The sequence below is a fragment of the Hoplias malabaricus genome, chromosome 9 (genome assembly GCF_029633855.1).
Source record: "Hoplias malabaricus isolate fHopMal1 chromosome 9, fHopMal1.hap1, whole genome shotgun sequence".
Taxonomy (NCBI): domain Eukaryota; kingdom Metazoa; phylum Chordata; class Actinopteri; order Characiformes; family Erythrinidae; genus Hoplias; species Hoplias malabaricus.
The window spans coordinates 26,281,283-26,307,019 of NC_089808.1; the positions used below are offsets into that span (position 1 = coordinate 26,281,283).

Sequence of the window (25,737 nt, forward strand, 5' to 3'; positions counted from 1 at the left end):
TTTGTGCATGTGTTTTTTTTTTTTGGGAGGGAATATCAGGAAGAAAAAATATATTACAATTTGTCAACGCAACTCAACAAATTTGTTTAGAGAATGTTTCTATGAATCTTTCAATGCCAGCAGCTTTGAATACAAATAAACATTTGTACCACCACTGCAAGCGTACACTAGAAACCGTTGCAGTTTATCATCCACAGCATAATCATGGAACAAAGATCTAGGTCAACATATAATTTCACATAATTGAATCTAAACCTCATTTAAAATGCTTGTGATAGTTAACAACAGTGTAAAGGTCAGGAAGTAACAGGTAGTGTCAGATGAACAGACAAAAACACTTCCTCATGAGACCAGGGCCACAGTATAATGACTGCTGTATATTTGAATTGTGCCTGGAGTTATATCTGCTCAAGTGACAGCTGTAAGTCACAAAGGGTTCAGCACATATGGGTTATCAATGGACAAAAATACGAGGTTATTACTGTGTCATTTCTGTTTTGGAAACATTTAGAGGAAGCAGTAAAATACATTGGTGCATTTATAAATGACTGGAGACTAAATTCAGGCAAGAATTTGGGTTCTTTCACTGATACCTTGAGCCAAATGTTTTTGTAGTCTTTTTCCAAGGAAAAACATTGGTGTGAAGGACACAGCACTGTCTGCATTTTAGCTTAAGAAAACTGTTTATTGAAAAAGTGAGGCACAATGTGATGAATAGATCAGATTCTGGCAGGGCAAGAGGGTGGCCATTTGGAGAAAAAAAATAGATCCCTTCAGACAGTGGAAGAAAGGGGCAAGGGTGGGAGTGAATGAAAGGAAAATAGCGAATGGGTGAATGAGAGAGAAAACAGGACAAGGAACAGCCTGTACCTTCAAACATAGCCAGGCAGACGTGGATTAATTTAGCCAACATTCAAGCAATGCTTGAAGTAAGGCTCTATTTTACACAGCTGGTTAATATTCACTAGGCATCAGGCAGTGTTTTATCTGTTCTGGCAGTCCTCAGCAGTGAGTTCGGCAGACTGAGTAAGGCAGTGAATAAGGGACAGTGAAAGAGGAAAAGAGCATTCAAGATAATTTCATGCCCTCTTTGATGAATCCCAAAGCAACAAACAAAACCAGAAGCCTAGATTTTCCTGGAAGTAAAAATAAATAAAAAGTACTTCCAAAAAATAAAAGCAGAAGATTAGCTTTCCTATTTATTGATTTATTATTATCATCAACAGTTTTCATCATTAACAGCACAGCTGTTTTTTTGGATGTTCTTCAACACACACATAGCAGTGGATTAGTAAATTGCTACATTTCTCAATACAATCTTAATACAAAACAAATGTAGATGTGTGCAACAGTTGTCCATATGATCTATGAACGCTGACCATCTTAATTGTCAGGCACTACAAGACAACAGGAACCTTCTAACCTTCTCTTGCCTTCCAGTTTTGGTTTCTGACATTTAAGTGCTTTGCAGTCTCTAAAATACAAGTCACAGACTCATTATGATTCACAGAAAGGAAAAGCATGGTCAAATAAGTGCAAAATTACAATATCATCTAGGATGAGAACATGTGGTCAACCCACCCTTGGGTAATGTGTTTTACAAGTCACATTTATGCAATTTTCTGAACAATCTGTAGTTCCATTGTGCACAGTACTGTAGTCCTTCATAGTGGAAAAGCCTTCCTTTTTCATTGTGTCACTGATCATTGACCACAGTCCATTATCAACGGTGCTAGATCCCTATGACACTACACTGCACACAGTCTTTTTTCAGGCATTTCTGAGGAAAGATCTTCAGATATTTCACTGGCATAAAACAGTGCTTGGCAAACAAACTACAAGAATGTTCACCTTACCTCTAGTTCATGTGTCAGAAATGAACTATTAGAGTGCATCTGGGCTGACAAGGCATGCAAACTTGAGTCAGATGTCACCCAAGTTGTCGTAAATGATGTCTGGCGTTCGCATAGCAGGGTGCCAAGCATCGGCAGGGGGTTTATGCTTTGACACCTTACTATAAATCTCTACCTGCTTTCCTACTTTTTTCCCACCACCCCATTCATTTCCAGTTAGTCCTCCACCACCCGAATGGTTACTGCTATTGCTATTGTTGTTATTCAAGTTAGCTTTACCTTGGGGCAGTGGAGGAGGATCTTTCTTGGGTAGAGCTACCTTACCCGGCTTAGGTGCAGTGATGGGCTTGGGACCTTTAGGCCTGGCCACAGCCTGGGGCGTTTTCTTTCCATAGGCAGGGACGCTATAGTCATCTGTACTAGGGTTATAAGGCACCTCATGCCCTTGAACTTCTTCAAGTCCTCTGGTTCTCCAGGGCTGGTTCTCAGGACGTGCCTCATCATACAGAGCGAATATAGGCTGGCCTAGTGGAGGACCTGCTCTTCCCTCAGGTTCATCATAGATGTGCTCTGTTGGGGTTCCTTCTGCAGGACGTCTGCCCCGTTGCTCAAGTCCCATTGCTCCTGTTCTTTGGGTTATGTCAAGAGTCACCCGGTCATAGATATCTGAATAGAACGGCTCAACTTTGATACCTGGATTACGGCCTCCCCCCTCATCTCCAACTGGACGTAACCGTGGGCTGGGGGTTGGAGTAGGTTTAATGCTGTCCACAGGGTCAGAATAAAGACAATCCCCAGGATTAGGTGGCAGACGAACAGAATCGGCTGGCTCAGAGTACAGATTAATTTGGTCCTCCAACATAGGTCCACTTTTTGGCCCACGAGGCATGGGAGACCGTGGTGGTGTGCTTGTAACAGGTGCTGGGGGCTCTGGTAAACAGCGGCCTTTTAAATTTTTGCCTTCCCCTTCCTTTCGTCCGATAACGCCATCTGCAGATCCGGGCTTGCTGCCACCAGAGTCTCCATCTGGCTCTCGATTATTTCCCTCAGCAATTGCGGCACGAATCTGCTGCATGGCAGGACAGTCACCATCAAATGATGGGCAGCTCTGGTGCCGCTCCTCAGCCTGGGCCTTCTGCTCCCGGATTGCGCTCTCCACAATCTGAAAGATCTCATTCCCCTGCTTTGTCTCAAACGTGAAGTTGCCTGGACCAGACTCACAGCGCCGCCCAGCCTCAAAGGAGAACATCACCTGCATAAGAAAGCAGAATAAGAGCAATGATGCTGGGACACTATGATTATGAGACTGAAGATGTCTTTTTGGATTTTTACACTGACATGTTTAAGTTTCTGATTTTGGTTTAACTTTATAAATGTGTTTTATACATGTGTAGATTAAAATTCATTTTTCTTTTCAAGTCTAAACAAACATCTTTAAACCCTTATGTTTCATGAAAGAATGATACCAGCACAAGACATTTCATCCAAATACTCAAGAGATATCATTAGCTTGATGCTTCAACGGTTATTTGCCACCTTAGCCCTGCCTCCCGCCCACTCTTGAGGGAGAGAGGAAGGCCAGCTTCCTGTACCAAAGCAGTTGCTATGGTAACAACAGGAAGCAGAGTTGGAAACAGCCGTGGCCTCAAGTTCCTGCTTGAAGTGTCAGTTTTAGCATAAGGGCAGCTGTCACTAAGAATGGAGGGTGAGAAGAGCTTTGAGATTATTTTAAGATCACAGCCCTTGGGGTGTTCATGCACATCATGAAGTCTCAGCATTGATCTGTATTGTTCTGTCATGTTTTGCAGTGGACAAACTATATCAAGCCTACATCAAAGGAACGAATGAAAATGAATAGCTGAAAGGTTTCACAACATTTAGTTTGGGAAACATCACCCAGGTAGCAGTGAATATATTTAACATAGCTTTTCAAATGTATTAAAACTCACCCTATCTCTGCCGTAGCGGCGCAAAAGTTTGTAGGGCCACACCAGTAAGTTCCTTTTAGTCTTAGGCTCCTTCAGTATCAGACTTTCTCCATCAGCTTTAAGCCAGTAATTACCCAACAGTCCACAGCGTTCGGATGCTTCTGTTCTCTGGACACTTACCCAGAATTCATTGACTATAAAACAAGAGCGAGAATTAAAAAGAATTAGGGAACATACAGCAGACACAGGACTATTAAATTTGGACAGAGTATTTTTGTCAGTGCCCTGAAATCCTTAAAAGTTAATCACATGAATCACATTTCTTAGGTTCCACTTTTTAGGAGTGCAATTTATAGTTTACCAATTACAAACTGCAGTCCATCTATTGCTCTGCATGATTTGTTAGCCACCTTTTTACATTTTTTTTTCAGTGGACACCCACAAAGCAGTTTTTTTGTTTGTTTGTGTGGTTGATTGGTTGGTGGATGATTCTCAGCACTGCAGTGACACTGACATGGTGGTGTGTTAGTGTGTATTGAACAAGTATGAGGGGATCAGACACAGCAGTGCTGCTGGAGTTTTTAAACACTGATTCCATTCACTGTCCACTCTGTTAGACACGCCTACCTCACTCGTCCACTTGTGGATGTAAAAGTTAGAGGCAGTAGCTCATCTGTTGCTGTACATTTTGTGTTGGTCGTCCTCTAGTGCTTCATCAGTGATCACTGGACGCTGCCCATAGGACACTGTTGGCTGAATATTTTTTGGATGGTGGACTATTCTCAGTAAAACTCCAGCAGTACTGCTGTGTTTGATCCACTTTAACCAGCACCACTCACACTAACACCACCACCAAGTCAGTGTCACTGCAGAGCTGAGATTGATCCACCACCAAAATCAGGCCTGCTCTGGGGTCGTCCTGACCATTGAAGAACAGTGTGAAAAGGGGCTAATAGGTATGCAGACCTACTGATGAACTACAGTCTGAAACTGAACTTCAAAATGGACAATAAATTTAGAAAATTAGAGTGTACAGATGTTTTAGCCAGGTATTGCAGCTCAATTACTTATAAGCTTAGCTTCATTCAATTACAGGTTATAGGATGTTAATCTGATGTTTCAGATTTTGATGCTCACAGGAACCTGACAGATATCCATGCTATTTCAGCATTCTGATGTGTTATGTGTATATCCAGGATGTTTATTTGAGTCTTTTGGGTCAGTGGAACAGTGCATTATTGTAGGCTGACCAAGCTTGGCATTGATACTCTAGCTTATCGGGACCTGCAGGTTCACTTCAGATTGACTCTTAAAACCCCTCTAGGCCAGTGGAAAATGAAACATCTGTAAAACCGAACAATTTGTTCTCTAGAGCAGCTATTGCAAAAGGTCCTTTCACATTTGACTGATGTTGCTGAACTGCATAAACAGATAAATACACCCACCACAGTACATATGACACTCACACACACTCATGCAGAAGACATGGAGTGAGTGTGCCAGGACTGCAAAGTCACAAGCCTCTTAATGTTAGTTCTCACTGAGAGGCACTCACAGCTCTTTGAGGAAGTCACTGGTCCCCTTATGAAAAACAGAAGTGTTCAAGACCTCCATTTCCCTAGAAACATTGAGATTCTGGATGAGAATTCAGAGAGAGTGAGAGACTCTGCTACCTTTACTTTTTTTTAAAATATAAATACCAATCTAAATGTCTGTCTAGCTCTTTTTCACAGAGGTTTGTATGCAATCACTGGCTTCAAAGAAGGAACGTAAAGTGCTCCAGGTTCTGTACAACTCTGTATTTCTGTTTCATTTGGGTTAGTAACATATTTTTTTTTTTAACTCAATCACTTTTAACTGCTCTAATAGCAGGAACGGTATGCAGCAAAGTATGTTGTTCTCTCTCTCTCTCTCTCTCACTGTCTCTGTCTCTGTGTCTCTGTGTGCACGCATGTCTGTCACAGTGAGGAAGCAGCTCTCCTCTCTATACTGTCTAGTGTAAACACATTAACAGCCTCGATTTTCCAGGGCTGTGTGCCTAACATGTGACTAGGGAAAGTACCCTTCCACTTACAAATTTAAAGGCAGTTTTTGCCTTTTCTCTTACATGTTATGGTTCAGGTACAGACATGAGTGGGCCTTCATCAGCTTAACATCCATACATAAACATCCATACAAATCCAAAATAAAAACAGCTATGCTACAGACAAACAGTAAAAAGGTGTCCCAAGGCCCTTTGGTTTAGGAACTGGCCCCGGATATATGTAATACCTGTCTTCTGTCAATGTCCATGGAGACGTTGCCCAGGCAAGCACATCCAGAAAGGACATTGTGAGAATTTTTAGATAAAGAGATGGAAAATGGGTGGAAACACAACCTCCTACTGGCAACAGTATTATGTAACATCATTAAAGGGCTGCAATTTGACAGGAATATGGCATGCCTTCCTTCGCATTCTGTTACCTTCCTCTCTGGAGTAATAGATCATGTTCTCAGCCATTTGAAGTTCCTGCTGTCCATTGGAGTCAGGACTACCCAAAGTTCCACTACCTCCCTGAGAACCAGAGAAAAAGAGGGAGAGAGAGTGAGATGGAGAAAAAGAAAGAGGGGCAGATATGCTGAGTCTGCAATGGAGGCAGTTACCCATCAAATAAAAACCTAAAGTCCCTTTTCCCTTTGGAAATTCCCAGCGTGTATCCGGAAACATGCCTAGGCATTCTCTTTACTCAAAGAGAAAATGTATTTAAACAATGCTGTGATGACTTTAAAATGTTGTAGTATGTTTGTTATATTGTCATAAGAGGGAGGAATCTGAAGTGCAGTTTGGGCCCTTGAAGGCTGAAGGGGTTTTCGTAGATAGATTAGATCCTGATTGTTACTGACATAGTAAGCTATAGCACTAGAAGGTGGGTTTGGTAGAAATTTGCATTATTTAATAAAAATATATCCTTTCATTATTTAGTCAGGCTACATTTGAGAAACATTCCTTGACCTTTGAAATCCTTTACAGAGGTCAATAAATGTCAGCTCTTGCGAGTTTGAAATTATTAATTATGCATCACCGTGCTTTACCTGAAAGGCAATCTCACACATCTTCTCCACCCACTCAGTTGTGATGTGCTTTTCAGCAGCAAACACATGCACTTTGTCATTGGTCTCCACATAGAAGGCTGCCATGTTCTCTTTGGGGCAGGTTTCGGTAAAGGAAGGAAGGATGCTGATACACTCTGAAAGGCGAATGATCTTTTTGTCCAATTTTTTAGTGCTGGGTTTTTCAGTGCTACTGCCTCCACAGTCATAGAACTCAAGCCGTGCAATGCCATTCTGACTCGCAGGATACAGCACAAACCAGTTCTTCTTCCATTTCTGAGAACAGATGGAGAAAAGAAGGACATTGTTAAACTTAGCATTCTTTGATATAATTTGCTTTAAAGACAGAGAGAAGTGGGGCCTGGCACCTACAGTTAAAACACTTCAACAGACAGATATTTTAAAAGTCATTGTTTGGCTAAAGAGTTTGGCCAACTTTTGTATTTTTTAAATATAAACAACTTTAACTTCAAGTCCTTGGCAAGAAAGTACTGATCATTGATCATCATTTTATGGCAGACTTCATTAGACGATAATTAAATAGGTCAAACAACATTTCGGATACAAGTTTGGAAAGAATTTAGTAGATTTTACAATCTATTGTATTTAATATTGTGAAAGGATTCAAGAGTTCTGGAGAAATACCGGTCCATGTAGAAGATAAAGCTGGATACCAGTGTGGAAAGATGGTACAGCATTAGATTGCTACATGTTACATTGATGTGCTACACATGTTCTTGTGTATACTTCAAAAACTGTTGTCACCAAACAGAATCTGCCACTGCATCAAGGACTGAACCTCTATTATGCAAACAGAAAGGCATATGTCAATTCAATATGGAAGCACTACTACTTTCTCACCTACAGTTAAAACACTTCAACAGACAGATATTTTAAAAGTCATTGTTTGGCTAAAGAGGGAAGTCTGATATCATTTGAGGATCATTTGAAATTAAATGTTGTGGCTTATCAAGCTTGGCCTCCAGATTTAGGAAGAGGGTATGAAAGGGTATTTGACTAATGCTGGCATAAATATGCAGGCTCGTTTTAATTGGTGATTTACAATGGAATAGTTGAGCAAAACACTGAATTGTTTGTGGATGAACTGACAGTGACGAGAAATTATCTCCAAACTCTCATTTAGATTTCTAAACCACTCAAGCCTGTCACGGTTAGAAAGATTTCTTATAAATACCAGGCTGATATGAAATCTTTAGAATCTGGAGTCTTTAGAGTCATCTCCAAAGCTGAGGTAACTGTGAGGAAACCAGTGACTATCAATCCTCTTCCTGCAGATCCACAAACGACGGAAGGAAATTAAGGGTATTACACACACAAACAAAATAAGCGGCTAAGGACACCGTGGAGTAGTGTGTTTGTGTCTGTGTCTGATAAAAGGTGAAAGGTTCAGTCCGATTAACTTAATCTTCAACCTTTCGTATTTATAAACAACAGGTGCTGTCATATTGGTGCAAGTCCAGACTTCATCGATTAGAGCCAGGTCAACGCTAGTCACTATTCTGAAGAATCTAAATTTAATAAAGAGCAGTGGGCTTGATATTGTATTAACAGTGTTAGCCTGAACAGAACAAATCAGCTTCCCTACCGTCCATAAAAAGATTGTGGCCTTGGATTATTATTGCCTTCATTTTAGGTCTTTCCTTCTCTTTCTTTATACCATTTAAAACATTCTAGTTTGTGTTATATCAGCAATATTATACTGAGACGTTTTGACTGTTAATATAATATCAACATTTGGCCCCAAGTAACAGTGAACATCATGATATAATAATGCTAATATAAAATGCACTTTGTACTGTGATTGAGACTTGCTAAAAAGCAGTTCAGATAAATGCGTTATGTGCCACTGAGTGATATATGAACACTTTGCTCAATGAAAGAGAATGTTGTTAGGACACTGAGGCATCTGGAAGCCTTAATCAACCTTTATTCCTAAACTATGCACTTCCTGTGACTTCATTTCTGTTATGCCATAGAGCAGCAGGATTCTAGTGGTCAAAATGCCACAGAAGGTCTTAGTATAAACAACAATACAAAACACTCAGACATAGACAAATGTGATCACCAGGAAACAGAGTGGGAAGATTTCACGACAGTGACAGGAAATTTGACTTGCCATAGTGTATTAAATCAACACTGTAGTCACTGTTTTAGAGACCAAGAAATCAGACCTTTGATTCACTCTCTGTGAGTGGTACGGAGGAGGAAAGACAGAATATGCTTCCGATAAACTCATGCTTCCTGAGTATTTCTTTATGTTCGAATAATATCCTACAGATGTGACATGCATTGATTTGATTAAAGTGTTTTAGCGAAATCACATTTCTTAGAAAATAAAAATGTATTCAATGCTTTCAAAAAAGGTAGCAAATTTCAGTTCTGCATTAAGAAAGAAAAAGCTTAAAAAAATGTTTTCCACAAACCCAAATTTCAGAAAAGTTTTTGTAATGTGCAATAAAAATAAAAATCATGTTAATGCACAAAGCAAAGATTTCTGGGAAGAGAGAATGACATAGGAGAAGAAGAATGAGGAAGAGTAGGACAGGAATGGGAAGGGGTTAAGGAAGAAACATAAGGTTTCACAGGCCAACTTTTGTATTTTTTAAATATAAACAACTTTAACTTCAAGTCCTTGGCAAGAAAGTACTGATCATTGATCATCATTTTATGGCAGACTTCATTAGACGATAATTAAATAGGTCAAACAACATTTCGGATACAAGTTTGGAAAGAATTTAGTAGATTTTACAATCTATTGTATTTAATATTGTGAAAGGATTCAAGAGTTCTGGAGAAATACCGGTCCATGTAGAAGATAAAGCTGGATACCAGTGTGGAAAGATGGTACAGCATTAGATTGCTACATGTTACATTGATGTGCTACACATGTGCTTGTGTATACTTCAAAAACTGTTGTCACCAAACAGAATCTGCCACTGCATCAAGGACTGAACCTCTATTATGCAAACAGAAAGGCATATGTCAATTCAATATGGAAGCACTACTACTTTCTCAGGGCCCAAGCTCAGCTTGTTTTCATGAAAAATTAATGTTGTCATGATTTCCATGCTAATGACATAGGGGACCATCTGGAGTTTTCCCAGCAATAAGGTCAAAAGCACACATCTCTCATGGAATTAAGGAGGGCGGAGGGTGACTTGCATATGTGAGAAGCTTGCACTGATATGGAGACAATCATTGGGTTTTAGAGGGACGTATGCTGCCATCAAGGCCACATATTATCATAGGAAGTCCTTGGCTATTTCAGCAAGACAATGCCAGGCATCATTCTGTATGTGCAGCAACAGTAAACACAGAGTGGGTGTGCTTGTCTGGCCCGGCTCTGCAGTCCAGACCTGCCGCCTATGGTGCATCATAGACCAGAGACCGCTGTGCAGTTCAAGTATTATATCAAGCTAGAATGGGTACATTTACACTTGCAGTACTTTAACAGTTAGTACAGTGTGTTGCAGGCATCAAATTCTAAATGCATTTATATTTACAAAATACAATCAAGTTACCAATCAATACAATTAACGCATTGAAAACCTTTTCTTTGTGTGTGTGTGTGTGTGTGTGTGTGTGTGTGTTTTAATCAAATAAAGCTTGAAGAGATCTAACAAATTAGCATCTTGTTTTATTCAGTTCAACAAAATGTGCTAACTTTTCATGAAGTGGGGTTTGTATAAGAATGTACTGGTATAAGGGTTTGGGCCATATAATGCTGTGGATTATTAAAATCTAATGTGTGTGTGTGTGCATCTATCAATGTGGCAAAAAGGAAATGTGTGGGATTACCCAGTGTGCTTTGCTTCCTCCAACACACTGCAGGTGTACAGTATGATCGTTCCATCTGCAAATCTACTCTGGGCCTGCTTTCCCCAGAGCACCATAGTGAAAACAACTTAACACTTACAGCGTGCTGGAAGAATTACCGCTCGTGCTCTTTCGCTGTCTAACAAGGTGCTTGGTAAAAATAACATTTTTATTTCAAAACAATTATATTTTATTTTAAACCAATGAAGCAATAACATTGTGTGTCTAAATGTCTTCAAACACCTGTTATTAAAGGCAAGGCAAGGTGTGTGTTACAAGGTTTACTTTTTCTCTATGAACTGACTCAACACTAGTTTAGTGTCTAGAATATAAGCTAAACCAATGCATTTATGGAATCCATGTCTCAGGATGCACCGATGAAAGCGTCTGCAAAAAGATGTCGATTTAATCCTTTATAGTGAGAATGTAGAACAAGAAATATACACTTTTATAAACATCTGTATGTGAGGATCTTAGAGACGTATTATACAAAAGATACAAGGAACAGCACCAAATCATTAAAGGTGCTTTAAATAAATCGTGAATTTCATCACACAGGTTCTAAGCAAATTTAACAGAATTAATGATGAATGCCATGGTTAGAACTGATTTCATCTGTTACCCCACCAATTCCATATTAGGCAATTCTGTGCTTGAGAGATATATTACACAGGATGGAACTTATGCAAATAAGAAAGAGTGACTTCCTCTAATCTGCGATCCGGCCTTGTACACAAGTAATGCTGGTGTAATACACACACTCACTTACACACTCACTGATTCACTCACTGACAGACACACTCACATACTTACATACTCACATTCACACAAACACATGTACATTATGTAACAGTCACAGTAATAACAACTAAAGTTAAATTGGTGGCGTCATCGTGCGTCTATGTTTTTGTTTTGAATAGTGCAAATAAAGATACACTGTATGCACACTGAGATTTTAAATTAAACCTATTCTAATCATTTCCACACTGCGCTACTCTCATAATAGATTAATGTGTAGCCACAAGAGGCGGTGGTATCAACTCTTCTAAAGTTTTCTCCCTTTTTACACAGTGGTGTTGACTGTTTCTTCCACATTTTCCTAGATGAAACATTAACTAAGCTGGACGTGTAGATTTCACAAAGCGTTTTAGATGGAGTGTGTATATTTCATAACAGAGCAGCGGCATGATAAGAGATTTGTTCCTCCTTAGATGTTGTACAGAGATTAAAAAACAAGAAGAAGAAATACAGTGTTTAGAACAAAATGGATCTGACACTTTTATGACTCTAAATGGATGCTTTTCTAAACTTGAAGAGGCGTCAAACGGTATACAGCTGACAAAGTAAATCTCTCTTCAAAAGTCCTCAAGTGTCACACTGAGGGACACCACACTAACCCCTTTCAAAGTTGGGTGATAAAATCATGTAAACTGAATTGTTTTAAACATGATTTGAAAACAAGTGAACATAATTATGTGGATACAATGTGTTTACCTGTGGTGGAAGTAAATAAATAATTAATTATTATTATTATTCATTTAGAATGCAACTTCAACCACGTTTTTTAACAGTTTACATCTGCTGATGTAACCACCTGAATGTGCAAATAAATATATTCCACCTCTGAGAAAACCTGCCTTGCACATAAATGCAGCCCCTGGTGCTGTGGGAGCAAGTCTGAAGCTCTGTATACTAGCAAAACTGGCCAGAAGCTGTACTAGAACATAGGTCTCAGTCACTTATTGTATGCTGAAGGTTCAGTGTTACTTGTGTGGAAAGCCAACATGATTTATTATAGACCATCTTGGGGTTAGATCTACGCCACAATGTTTTAAATGGTCTCTGTGTGATTCCGAACCAAATGTCAAGGTGGGAAGAATATTTCTAAAAAATATAATAGTCCACACACAAGAATATAAATGAACAAGAATCAAAATACATCAAAAACCGCATCTATACATTTTTGTAGAAGACCCAACGAGTCTACACACCTTGGTAAAGCGTACAGACGGTACCTCCTCTGCCATAACAATTTGTGTGGCCACTGTCCAGATACTTGCAGCTGCAGACATTGTAGTGGACACAGGCCCAGGGGGCTGCTCCAAAGTCAATATCCCTCTACACTCCAACATTACACAAACATAAGTATCGGGTGATGGAGAAGTTTGGCAAGGGGAAGCTTTGTCATGCTTTAAAGCATGTCTCACGCAGACACACTCCACATCAGACGTCTTTTATCTAGAGGTTAATTTTAAAGAGCTATGAGATGTGAAGGTCAAAGGTCAAATGTCTGAGGCAACTGTTATCTGAACTTACCAGCCAAGAAATGTTTCATGAATGAACGACAAATTTTGAGTCATTGCTAGTGAATAATGCAGTATGCCTTGCAAAATATTCAAACACCATTGTGGGACAGAGGGCACTGCGATGCAAGGCCCAAAGTGCACAAAAATAACTGGATAAAAATTTGTATAAAAAGATGTATTTTTTTAAATTTTGCAAAAGTCAGTATAGCAATAACAATGCATTATAGCGCATCAGTCGTCACATTAGAAAGCATTACTCAGATCTCTGATTATGACTTAAGAGATTGGAGCACAGAAACACAGGCAATATTGCACAAGCACTGTGAAACAAAACCACCTCAAAATGTGAGTTAACCTTGAAACCAAAACCCCTCACATTCTGGAATTTTTCTAAAATAATTATCTCATTCACATTCAACAAAGCAACTTACTAAGCCCTGAACAGCCACTGTCACACTTTTCTGAGTTATTAGTTCTTCGTAGCAACACATTAATTCAACATCATTCACTTCAGTCGTATTTGCACAACACCCTATATGATTATGCGATATCATAAAGCAGCTTATCTGAGGTCAGGCCATTGAGCAAGCTAAGAATGACGATGGCCAGGAAAAAAATCTGAAAGAGCATGAGGAAAGAAAAGACGTAAGAGGAAGTTTTCATCTTCAGAGAGAGAGCTTTTGCTCAGAGTTTGCATTTCACAACTGAGTTCGCAAGACTAGTGGTCTCTGAAGAATTCTGTATTTCATGACTTTCAAAACAAATTCCGATATCACAAAACAGAAGACTAAAAAACAAGCAATTTTACACAATATCTATTAGTCCACTCGTCATGAAATGTTTACAAAATAATAATAATAAAAAAAGGGGGAATTACATGGTTATGATATGATTGCAACAACTAATAATTTTGTCTGGTCTGAAAAGCCACAATGGACCTAATAGTTTGATGGGTCCCCATTTCCATCCAAATACTAGCAATGTCTAATAAATTACAGAGAATATTGGAGGCCTTGCTGTTTCATCTGTTGGTAAATATATGGATTAATGGACTGCCCTCAACATTTGTCATGACTTGCAGCTATTGCCTTAGGGTTACAGCAATTGTCTGGTTTAGACCTTGGTTGTTCATACACTTACTAAACAAAATAGGGACAGGAGTTTCAGGAGACTATATAAGAACAAGCTGCTCGCTATGAGTCGAGAAAGTTTTGACTGAGGTCACATGATTCATGTCAATGTGAAACAGTAAAACACAAACAGGCCTAACACAGTGTGCTTTATTGCCTGCATGCATTGGGGTGCACAGATCGAGTTACTCACTTGTGTGGTTTGGCCTTCTGGTGAAAAAAAAAAAGTTGCTATTTTTTCCACCATAGACCAAGGATTTTGTCAGAGAATGTGTAATAAACTGGGAGTTAAAGAAAAACAATGGCAAAACCTCTTTATGTTCCTTTGTAAGTAGTGCTGATTGTAGTCTTAGTGAAAAGCTATGCAAATGTATTGCAAACAGTGGGGTGTCATGTTAGCAGTGCGTCTAACTGTGCAGCACATCCATGTGACTCTCTCATGTCACAGGAAAGAGAAGAATGTACTGGACTACATGGCAATCGCTTTAAAAGCAATGCATTATGTTCAGCAGACACCAAGCTCTTAAATAGAGCATTACTAACCGTACTCGTCATGCAATTCTACCTGTTTTTGGGTTTTACAATAAAATTTGAAAATTTGGAGGGGAAGCACGTACATATACCACTGAAGTGTACTTCCAAACTACACTAGTACCCAATACTTTACTATTTTCTAAAAATAAAAAAACCCTACCATGTTTAGTTCCAATATTCCCGTAGGTATACACTTTACTTACAGGCCATTGATAAAATGTCAGGGGCCAGTTTCACACGCCCAGATGAGACCTAAAATGACTTCCATCACTTCACTCCAACACTGGCACTTACTTTAAGACCAAGTTTAATAAGTGTATAGGGAACCAGCTTTTGAGTTTTATGGTTTTATTTAATATCAACCTTGAAATTAAAGATACACCACACCTACCAAACCTCACTATTGGAACAGTTCTGTAACAGTTCTATAAATTACTCAGTACTTTCACAGTTTTTGATCTGCTAGGGTTCAACATGAAGGCTTTTTTTAATATTGTTATTTCAGGTGGAGGTATGTCGGATTTTACTTTACTCATTATTTCAACAAATCAACAGAATTCATACCTCTGTGTGGTTTTAAGTTACTCTGCTCACTCTCTGCTACAAAAGTGCAGAAGTGAGACTTGGATGTGAGTAAACTTCACATTCTGTGGCTCTGTCCTGCTGTCGTGGGTATTTCACATATTTCACAAAGCAGGGTTTCTCAGTGCAGACAGATAACTTAATAACGGACAACCCTGAAGTATAGGTTTACGTGTAAGTCCTTTGTGAAATACAGTCCCGTGAGCCCCTTGTGTTTATAACAGTAAACACTTCACTACTTCAAGTTCAGTGCTGTGAAGTAAACAGAAACCTAGGTCCATAACTCTGCCGGGCTCTGGGTGTGAGTGAGTGAAGTAATGAAGTCACGAAGCGCCAGCAAAACCCCTTACCTTTCCAAACTTCTGGTGCTGGACATAAAGCTGTCCCTCTTTGACGTGAGTGTCCATCTTGTACAGAGTCCCCCTCTCTGTGTGTGTCTCTTTGAAGTAAACCCAAACCAGTCAACCCGACAATCGACTGTTCTTACTCTTGTTTTTCTCTCACTTCTTCACACTTCCTTCAGTGCGAACTTCCGCTCGCCATCCTTCAGCACATCGGCACAGGGAAGTCATTTAAAAGCTGTTTATGACTGTTTTATTGTGATAAAAGATTCCGTATTAACTTCGGAGAGAAAAAAGCGGAGCGGTATATCACAGAGCAGTGCGCGCGCACGAGGAGCTCGCTCTCTCTCTCTCTCACACACACTCACTCTCACACTCTCTCACACACACAAACACACACACTCCCTCCACCCACATACACTTCTCTCTCTCTCTCTCTCTCTCTCTCTCAATTCTCACACGTGCTTGTTCATTATCATATCTTGTATCAAAAATGAGGACGTATTTGCGCAATTGAGTAAAATTATCCCAAGGTCTGCTGGTAAATAATAAACCTACTACTCGAAAAAAGTAAGCTTTTAACATATAACCTCCATATTCCTATAAAGCTACTTGCAAATATATACAGTCAAAGGTAAAAGGACTTTGAGTTATAATATTATGAATAGGATTAATGTGGGTTATGTCATTAAAAATATTAATAATTAAACTCTCTCTCTCTCTCTCTCTCTCTCTCTCTCTCTCTCTCTCTCTCAGACAATACTACAGCCAGTGACATTGTCTGTGGGTGTGTGGTTTTGAATGTACATACTGAAAGCAATTTTGCTGACAGAAAAAGATTCTCCCTTCACTTACACCCACCCCGAGGCCACAGACCGTGTTACAGACAGACACGCTGACAGTATATAGTGCAGAGCCGTAGTGGGCGGCAAGGCTCGACTGATTTTCACGTTTCTCTGTCAAACACATTTCAGTCAGTTCAGAACAGCAGATCAAAGAGCAAGTGTACGACACAAGCAGAGAGGAAAAAGACTTCTGCCTTCAAGGTGAAAGGATATCCTTGTGATCTTGAGTCTTGAAAGGGGCAAACCTGAAGTATCACAGGGGATATCCTTTCCTCTGTTAACAGATATCGCCAGTCATATGTTTTATATCTTCCAATTTCCAGACACAACGAATTTCAAACTAAAACTCAAAGAATATGAGGACACCGGGGTGAAGAGTGAAAGAGCAGTCTGTGTACACTAATGATTATTTCATTTCTCCAGTGTCAGCAGCAGTGAACTGACCGTTGATGGTGTCTACAAACCTCCAGATACAGTGTACATGCCCTGGTGTACATGTGTAATTATAAAATGCACTGCTACATTCACTTTATTAATATTCATTCATTTTACACAGGACTGTTATCCTGTGTAAAAGGTGACAATGTCGACAGACCTCAAACAAGTGAAATTGAAGTACCGATACCGCCATCTTGTGGCGATTTGTAATATCTACATTTAACTATTTGTTTTGTCACATACATCTTACAGCGTTGTTGTTGGGTGTTTTTTTTTTCAAGCTACTGACACAGCACAGGTTTCAAATACCATGTGGGTATTTACTGTATTTCATTAATTAGGCACAACTCTATATAAATTACACGGGCTGTATACTGTTGAAGATATCAGTAAAATAAATAAATAAAAATAAAATTAGAACTAAACATAAATCTGAAACACTACAAAACCTATGGAATCAGATTTGTGCCAAAATGAATCGCACAAAAATACTCTCAAACATAAAACTTATAACTTGCAAACAAAATATCCAGCTCTGACGTTTGTGCTCGATGACTGCGCGTGAGCTCTGAGTTCTGCCCGTGCTCTCTGAGTTTTGTGCGCGGTCAGTTTTGGCACAAACCTCTCGCGTGGGCGGGTTTTCTCAGGGGTGCCTTCTCATTGGCTAATGACTTTTTAAGTGACAACTCAGTGTCCAATGTATTTTGGACTGCGCATGCGTACTCCACGTTGCAGCTCAGTGGAGAGACCTAGTGGGGATTTTACATAAACACGAATACTCTCTGTGATTTACTGATTTACTCAACGCTGAAATACCTGCAAAGCCCGACGATATCAATGTAGATATTGAGGTAGTTTCGTCTAAAAAAAAATGACGGCGAAAACAAACCTGTCTGTCTCTCGTAGATACTGATCTGAGGTAAAGGCACATGATTTAAATGCTCAAATTTTATTTTTATGATCAGAGTTAATCTGTTTTTAACAAATTTCATATGGACATTTTGTGTTACATGAGGTCGGAGAAAAGAGAAACATGACAATAAGGAGTGTGAGAGATGCTCCTGTTCCTTTAATGAATGCAAATTTAATAAAGTTGTATTTAACTTCTGTAAAGTCCATTGTCATTTTCGCATTTTGTGAGGGACTGTGAATGATTAATTAAAAAAAAAATTAATCATTATCAGCAATAATTATTCATTCATTCATTATCTGTAAGCGCTTATCCAGTTCAGGGTCGCGGTGGGTCCAGAGCCTCCCTGGAATCATTGGGCGCAAGGCGGGAATACACCCTGGAGGGGGCACCAGTCCTTCACAGGGCAACACACACACTCACACCTACGGACACTTTTGAGTCGCAGATCCACCTACCAACGTGTGTTTATGGACTGTGGGAGGAAACCAGAGCATCGGAGGAAACCCACGCGGACACAGGGAGAACACACCAACTCCTCACAGACAGTCACCCGGAGCGGGAATCAAACCCACAACCTCCAGCTCCCTGAAGCTGTGTGACTGTGACACCACCTGCTGCGCCACCGTGCCGCCCACAACAATTATAATAATAAGTATTATTAATATTAATAAACAGGAACAGGTGAAGTGACAAAAAATGTAAAATGTTCTAATAGTATGCAGTTTAAGCACAAAAGGGCTATATGTTTAAATATTAGGAAAAGGGAAATTCTATGAGAGCGATTCAGCAACGTTCATTTGCGTGATACTCGGCACACGCGGAGTCCCAAAGCCGAATAACACACAGCTTGCTGCAGTTGAATCGTGAACAACGTCAGTGCACCAAGTTGTCACTCAAAAACTCATTAGCCAATGGGAAGGCACCCCTGAGAAAACCCGCCCGCGCGAGAGGTTTGTGCCAAAGTTGCTCGCAAAACTCAGGGATCAGACGCACAGAACTCAGAGAACTCGCGCACGAAACTCAGAGAGCACGCGCAAACGTCATGGAGCACAAACGTCAGAGCTGGATATTTTTTTGCAAGTTATAAGTTTTATGTTTGAGAGTATTTTTTTGTGTAATTCCTTTTGGCACAAATCTGATTCCATACAAAACCTGAGCGTTGATCTGATTGGTCAAAACAGACTTGCTCAGAGCGATGTCACATGACAGAAGCAGGAAGCGGTAGAGATGAGTGCTGTGTATGGAGGAGTGGAAGGGTGAGATGTAGTTAAAACAATTATTAATTTGACTTTATTCAACGAACACCGCCGTGCGCACTGATGCACTAATGTGTGCGAGAGGAGAGCTGTGGTTAAAGTGACAGCTCCAGGTTTAATAAAAGGATTTCAGCGGTGAAACTGGAAACCTCGGAATGGCGGATGTGTTTGAGTTAACAGACGTCTGATCCTAACGCTGGCATTGACTGATTACTGATTGTGTACTGATTGTCATTGCCTTTCTGACAGGGGTGGGACTCACTCCAAAGCTGTTCTTCTCTCTGCTGAAGGGGACATCCTCGCAGAGACAGATGGACCAAGCACCAATCACTGGGTGAGTGACTTACATTCTCACTACTGTGAAGTAGAACCTTTAGCCCAGTCTGGGTGGAATTCCTGGACTTTCACCTCACATAGAGATTACCATGAGTTCGATTTTTCTTTTATCATCATTACGTTTTACGTTTTATAAAATATCTTAAAACACTTCATTAAAATGTCCAGTCCTTTAAAACTTTGAAGTGTCCTAATACAATCTGGGTGAAATATATTTGGGTGTGCTTGTACAGTACCTGTAAAAAAGTATTGCTTTTATAAATAGAACCATTATTTTACATTATATGTTTTTAATTAATAGGCATTATTGATCTTGATAATAGACAGATTTTCACGATTCAGTTTATAAACAAGGGAAATTATCTGAGAGGGTGAATACTTTTTTATTGTCACTTTATCTCTGCTAAATAAATGAATCACTCTTCTGTTCTGTAGCTGGTTGGTGTTGATAAGTGTATCGAGGGCATAAACGACATGGTCCAGAAGGCGAAGGTCAATGCAGGGTTAGACCCAGACACGCCGATTCGTTCATTGGTGAGTGAAAACTGAACTGTATCCAGTATTGTCTACATCTATTTTGACTGTTTGGATTCTGAAAGGTCTTAACTATATAGTTTTGTCATGTATGTGGATCTCTGCTCATAGGGCATGTCACTGAGTGGTGGGGAACAGAAGGCTGCTATTGAGAAACTGATTGATGAAATGGCCAAAAGATTTCCTAAACTAAGCCAAAGTTATTATATTACCACTGACGCCATTGGTGCCATGGCAACAGCCAGTGACCACGGTAATGCATGAGTTAATTACCTGATTAATTAATTTCACACACAAGCTGCGCAAAGCATTTACTTTCTCTTTCTTTCTTGCTTTCTCTCACTTTTTCTTTCTTTCTTCAACAAGGGGGTATAGTGGTGATATCAGGCACTGGTTCTAATTGTAAGCTGGTGAACCCTGATGGCACTCAGGTGGGCTGCGGTGGATGGGGTCACATGATGGGGGATGAGGGATCAGGTAAAACTCACAACTACACTATGCCATGACAACACCACTGTCCACTGACATGTGCATAATCTCTCTCTCTTTCACTGCTTCTCTCTCTTTGCCTCCAGCATTTTGGATCTCTCACCGTGCTGTAAAAACAGTTTTTGATGCCAAAGATAACATGGCCATTCCTCCACATGATATCACCTATGTTAAAAGAGCCATGGAAGAGTATTTTCAGGTAAGTGGTGAATGCTATGCGTATAAACATCTGCCCTTGGAATGATTCTGTGCAAAGTTAACCAATAATGTTAAAACAATTACGTTACTTTGGTAAGATTCAACATTATCACGAAATACAAACCTGGAGGAAAAAACTACAGAGTAATGGAGTATAGATAATAAACCCAATCTATTTCTCTAAATGTATATTTGAAAGCGGGGTGCTTTTTTATTTTTTGTCATTGAGATGTAAGCAAGTACAAATACGTAGGCCAAAATGTAACATTGTTAACGTCATAAAACTTACGTAAAACTATCCAGAAATATTCACTAACTGGGGATATTTAAATAGCAGTAGTTTGTAAACCTTGGTTAAAAATGGGCGTCAACCACACAGTAATGGAACAATCACTCTAGTGCCGGGCAATATGAGCACAAACCAATATCATGATTAATTGTACATTTTACCATGATTACAATTAATGAATTATTATTTTGTTTTTGTATTTTTTAGCCTAATATTTCAGTGATGGGGCTTGTACTGTATATGCTCCAGGATTATGGAGTAAGATTACTGTCAAAAATAATTGTGTGCATGCTCATATACTTTCATACATAAATATTTAATTTGTACACAAAAGTCTGTTTTGTGTGTGTTTTTGTACGAATATAATTTAAAATATATACGATTATAACGACTTACGCATATGACTTGAATTATTATGGGTACGACTTCTAGATGACGAACATGAATTTGAAAGTGAGAAAACACCATCAAAAATACGTCACTGGACTCACAGGCAAAATGCATAGAGCAGAAGGCCAATAGATTCGATGTAGTGCGCATGTGTGGTCTCCTGCGTCTTGTTTTGAACAGGTGGTGGCGGCAGGGTCCGTGTACATTTTATTAGTTTGGTTCTTGGACTGAATGGAGAATGGGAGAAAGGAAAAAAATCTGGCTCATTTATTCATTTTCAGTCTGAACAAACGAAGACAGGAACGAGAATACAGTCCGTGTTTTGTATATGGTTCATTATTTTGATTAGGAAGTGTGGGCGGGCTTAAAGCCCCCTTTACACCTGATTGGTCAGTCTGAGCGATCACCTGTTCTTTAGAAGCTATCTGCAGTTAAAATAAAAGTCCCAAACTCTTAGACACTCTGTGGACACGCATGTATTATCGGTTTGTGTGAAATTAAAGAGTTGTATGTATACTGTGTTTTAACATTTTAATTTAACATGGGGTGGGGGTTGCATTTTATTTTAAATGGATTATAAAATCATCTTTAAATTAAATTTCATTAAATTGAATATGGTTTGTCTGCTCAGAGAGTTTTAATTATAGAAAATGAACATGGGAATGCTTCTATTATCTGGCATTATAATTCAACAACAGAAATTTTATTTTTTTTAATGCTCCAGGTACATGGTACATCATATTGCACAAGCAGGAAAAATTACAACAAAACAAAATAACACAGATAACAATAAATTACCAAAATAAATACAACTCAGATGATGTTACATTTATTAAATGTGTCCTTTTCATGAATATAGTTATCAGCTGAACTAAAGGATTATAATTCTACACACTGCTGGTTCCAGACTTGCATTCTTCATGTTCTTCACTTCATGAATTTATTACTCTAACTCTATAAGGCAGATACAATATGAAGGTCTCATATGAAAGCTGGAACTATCCTCTTTCCATCGGAGCAGTATTATTATGTAAAATGTGGACAATATGTGGATTCCAATGTGGAATCTGCTTCAAATATAAAACACAAAAATAAAACACAGAAATATGAAAGGGAATGGAAATTAATAATCTGTACAAAAATAAATGTCATCCAAAAGTTATGAATCCTTCATTGAGTCAATGGACTGGTTCTTGGGATTTTGAACTGACAAAGTATTATTCAATCAAGTGTTCGGATTTATGATATATATGTAATTTGGTGATCACCTCTACTAAAATGTATCTGGTTATACAACTTGTAATGTATAAACCTGCCATCACTGAATTTCTGAGATTATCCTGAAACTAACAAGCTCTCATCTGTCTGTCTACAACTCGCCTTGTTCCACTTTATTCCTCAGTTACCACATGAAAATAAAACATAGAAATTGGGCTCTAATATGTAAATACACTTAAATCCAGCTAAATACCATATAATTGTTAAATGACATATATTGAGCACATGGGGACACCATAAGCTTTCACTTGACACCTCTCCTATAAGTTCAAAACAAGATGCAACAGACCACGCATGCGCACTACATCGAATGGATTGGCTCTGTGCATGTTGCCTGTGAGTCCAGTGATGTATTTTTGACGGTGTTTTCTCACTTTCCAATTCATGTTCATAAGCTAGAAGTCGTACTCGTAATAATTCAATTCATATGTGTAAGTCTTTATAATTGTATATTTCTGAAGTCGTATTAATACAAAACAGACATTTGTGTACAAATTATATATTTATGTATGAAAGTATATGAGCATGCACACGTTTATTTTTGGCAGTAATCTTACTCCATAGTTTTAAAGCTAGGATATTTGCTTGGAGCTTGTTCCTCTCTTGTTTAATGAGCACTGTTTATATTTGGGATTGTGATTTGTCAAAACTTTGTCTTACCAGAATTCTCTGAAGCTGCTTTGTGACAACATCAGTTGTAAAAAGTGCTATACAAATGAATTTGATTGCATTTGATTTGAGCTTTGGTCACTTTGGTGGTGATTTTTTTCCCTCAGTGTTTACAATTCAATACACTTCTTAATTATTGTCAAAGCACAGCACATACAAACCAAAAGTAAAAATAATCGATATAGACAAGACTATGTTCATTAGATGTTCTGAATGTCGATTTTGATTAATTGCCCAGCCCTGATTCCATCCGTGATTATTCTGCATTAATCTTCTTTTATTTATCTCCAGGTGTCAGATCTAATGGGCATGTTGCCCCACCTGTACAGAAATTTCCAGAAATCATACTTTGCTGGATTCTGTAGAAAACTTGCTGAAGGTATAGTGGGGAGAAAGGGAATAAAACAGTTCATGTATTAAACTGTTAATACATGAACAGAGTGCAGTAACGGTACATCATTTGCATTAAGCTACATGTGTGGGTGATCACTGTGTATGTTATATGCCTGTCCTGTTTCAGGAGCCAAAGAAGGTGATGCTTTCTGTCGCTATGTGTTTACGGAGGCTGGTAAAGTCCTGGCTCAGCACATTGTAGCAGTGCTACCTAAAGCACACCAGGTTAGACTTTCTCAGCCACTTAACAAAAATTCTCCAAATGAGCATGACAGACACTCAAGACAAACTGTCTCTCTGTCCATCTTGTTCTGATGAAGGACCTGTTCTCAGGGGATCTAGGTTTGCCCATCCTCTCTGTTGGATCTGTATGGAAAAGCTGGGAGCTTATGAAGGACGGTAAGTCTTGTTAATATAGGTCATATGACTAGAGTAGCCACTTCTTCTTCTGCTGACAGCAGGAGGAAAACTGTGGATCCCAGAAAAAAACACTGCACAAATTGTCTCTCATTTTTTAAATTTACAGTGATAAAGGTTTATCACGAATGATACAGTAAACATGGAGTAAAACTTAAAATAAAACTGATTTAATTAACTTGTATTCAAAATAATTATATATTTTTTTCCTTCTGGAAAGTTACTTTTGGAGATAAGTAACCCGTGCTTCCATGGCACACAAAAAAGCCAGCTTATGAAACTTCTTATGAGACCTGTAAAAACCACAGACTGTTAATGGTATATTGTGGTCGGCCTGTGGTTTCTTTGTTTTGCAGGTTTCACTCAGGTGCTCTCTGAGGCCCAGGCATCAGGTTTCAGCCATTTCCACAAATACAGCCTTCTTACTCTTTGCCACTCATCTGCCCTCGGTGGGGCCAAGCTGGGGGCTCAGAATGCAGGAATCACTCTTGCTTTGGACTACTCCACTACTGCCACTGTGTTCTTCAGCCACTCCTTCACTAAGCAGTGACTGGGAAAAAACAATTAAGAACCAAAGAAGCTGTATGAACTCTAATCAGAAATGTTTTTACATGCAAATCACTGAGAACAGTGCCTTTTTTTCCCTCTATCTCTATTTCACCTCAGTAATATCCTAAACATCTTCCTTTTTTCAGATTAATCAGACTTCCCCAAGTCATTTCCATGTAAAGCTAATCTGTTTAGTTACAACACAGACTTTATTTCAAGTGATATGGTATCTATTATTATCAGATAAATGGCATTCCGTTTACAATGGTTCATAATTTGTACAGTTCCTGTTGTATCTGTGTAATGGAAGTAGCTTGGGTATATGAATATAATGTTCACTGACAACTGATCAGGAAGATATGATTAAAAAAACATAAGAATGTGAAGGATTAGTCTTTAGCACCTCATTAAGATCAAGGCAGAATATGACTTGTGATGTGAAATGTATCTGTCACCCACAGCACTAATTGTAAAATGCTGTATGTCTTATGTTTTTATAAAGTACTTTCAAAATAACCCTTTTTACATTGTTCATGTAGTGTGACCTGTTATTGTCGAAACCTCTGTAAAACATTTAATATGTTTAACACATCAAACTCCTAAAGAACATATGACCTACAAGGTGTTATCCCGAAAACACTGAGGCTGAAGTAGAATATAATGGATGTTATGGCATCACAATGCAATGGCGGTGGACCTGTAACTGTACAACATTACAGCACTGTAACACATTCTCAGAGTTCTATGGTTGGTCACTGAAAGAGCGGCTCTGGTAACATCCATTTCTGCTCTTCACAAGACAACTCTCAGAAAAGGGAAGGCACTGCCTGCAGTAAATATGAATGCTTGGTGAGTTGAGAAATGCCTTAAGTCTTATCAACATAAATTAAGTAGATAATTCACAAAGTTTGTGGTATTTTTCTGTTAAATATTTCTAATTTTGGATAAAATGATCAAGTATTATACAAAACTCCTCTTCTGTTAAATCACACACTGGAAAATTGTAAGAGACCGTATATTGCATTTCTGTTTCTTTTTTCCAAAGGGTACATCCACCCATGGGCCTTGGTCAACAGTGCTACAGAGCAAATATAGAACAGAGTACCAATTTTTCAACCAGTGCTCAGTGATGCTGTACCACC

General features: G+C 39.0%; 2 protein-coding genes across 3 annotated transcripts; one reads left to right on the forward strand and one right to left on the reverse strand.

Moving 5' to 3' along the window:
- Nucleotides 1-676: 676 nt before the first annotated feature.
- On the reverse strand, nt 677-15,949 carry dok1b (docking protein 1b). Its single transcript, XM_066681539.1, has 5 exons — nt 15,611-15,949; nt 6,854-7,147; nt 6,245-6,335; nt 3,803-3,975; nt 677-3,105 (listed from the first exon to the last, which is right to left on the reverse strand). Exons 1-5 carry the CDS (start codon nt 15,665-15,667, stop codon nt 1,924-1,926), a joined length of 1,797 nt encoding a protein of 598 aa, XP_066537636.1. The 5' UTR covers nt 15,668-15,949; the 3' UTR covers nt 677-1,923.
- A 2,894-nt stretch (nt 15,950-18,843) lies between these two features.
- nagk (N-acetylglucosamine kinase) lies at nt 18,844-25,134 on the forward strand. Of its 2 annotated transcripts, XM_066680799.1 has the most exons (10): nt 18,844-19,053; nt 19,303-19,387; nt 19,825-19,923; nt 20,035-20,176; nt 20,290-20,400; nt 20,499-20,611; nt 23,528-23,615; nt 23,757-23,854; nt 23,950-24,028; nt 24,403-25,134. In XM_066680799.1, the coding sequence occupies exons 1-10, from the start codon at nt 19,025-19,027 to the stop codon at nt 24,594-24,596; spliced, it is 1,038 nt and encodes a 345-aa protein (XP_066536896.1). In that variant the 5' UTR covers nt 18,844-19,024; the 3' UTR covers nt 24,597-25,134. The 2 variants fall into 2 exon arrangements, with proteins under 2 accessions (XP_066536896.1, XP_066536897.1); XM_066680800.1 differs by lacking the exon at nt 20,290-20,400 and having other exon boundaries at nt 18,846-19,053.
- Nucleotides 25,135-25,737: the final 603 nt, after the last annotated feature.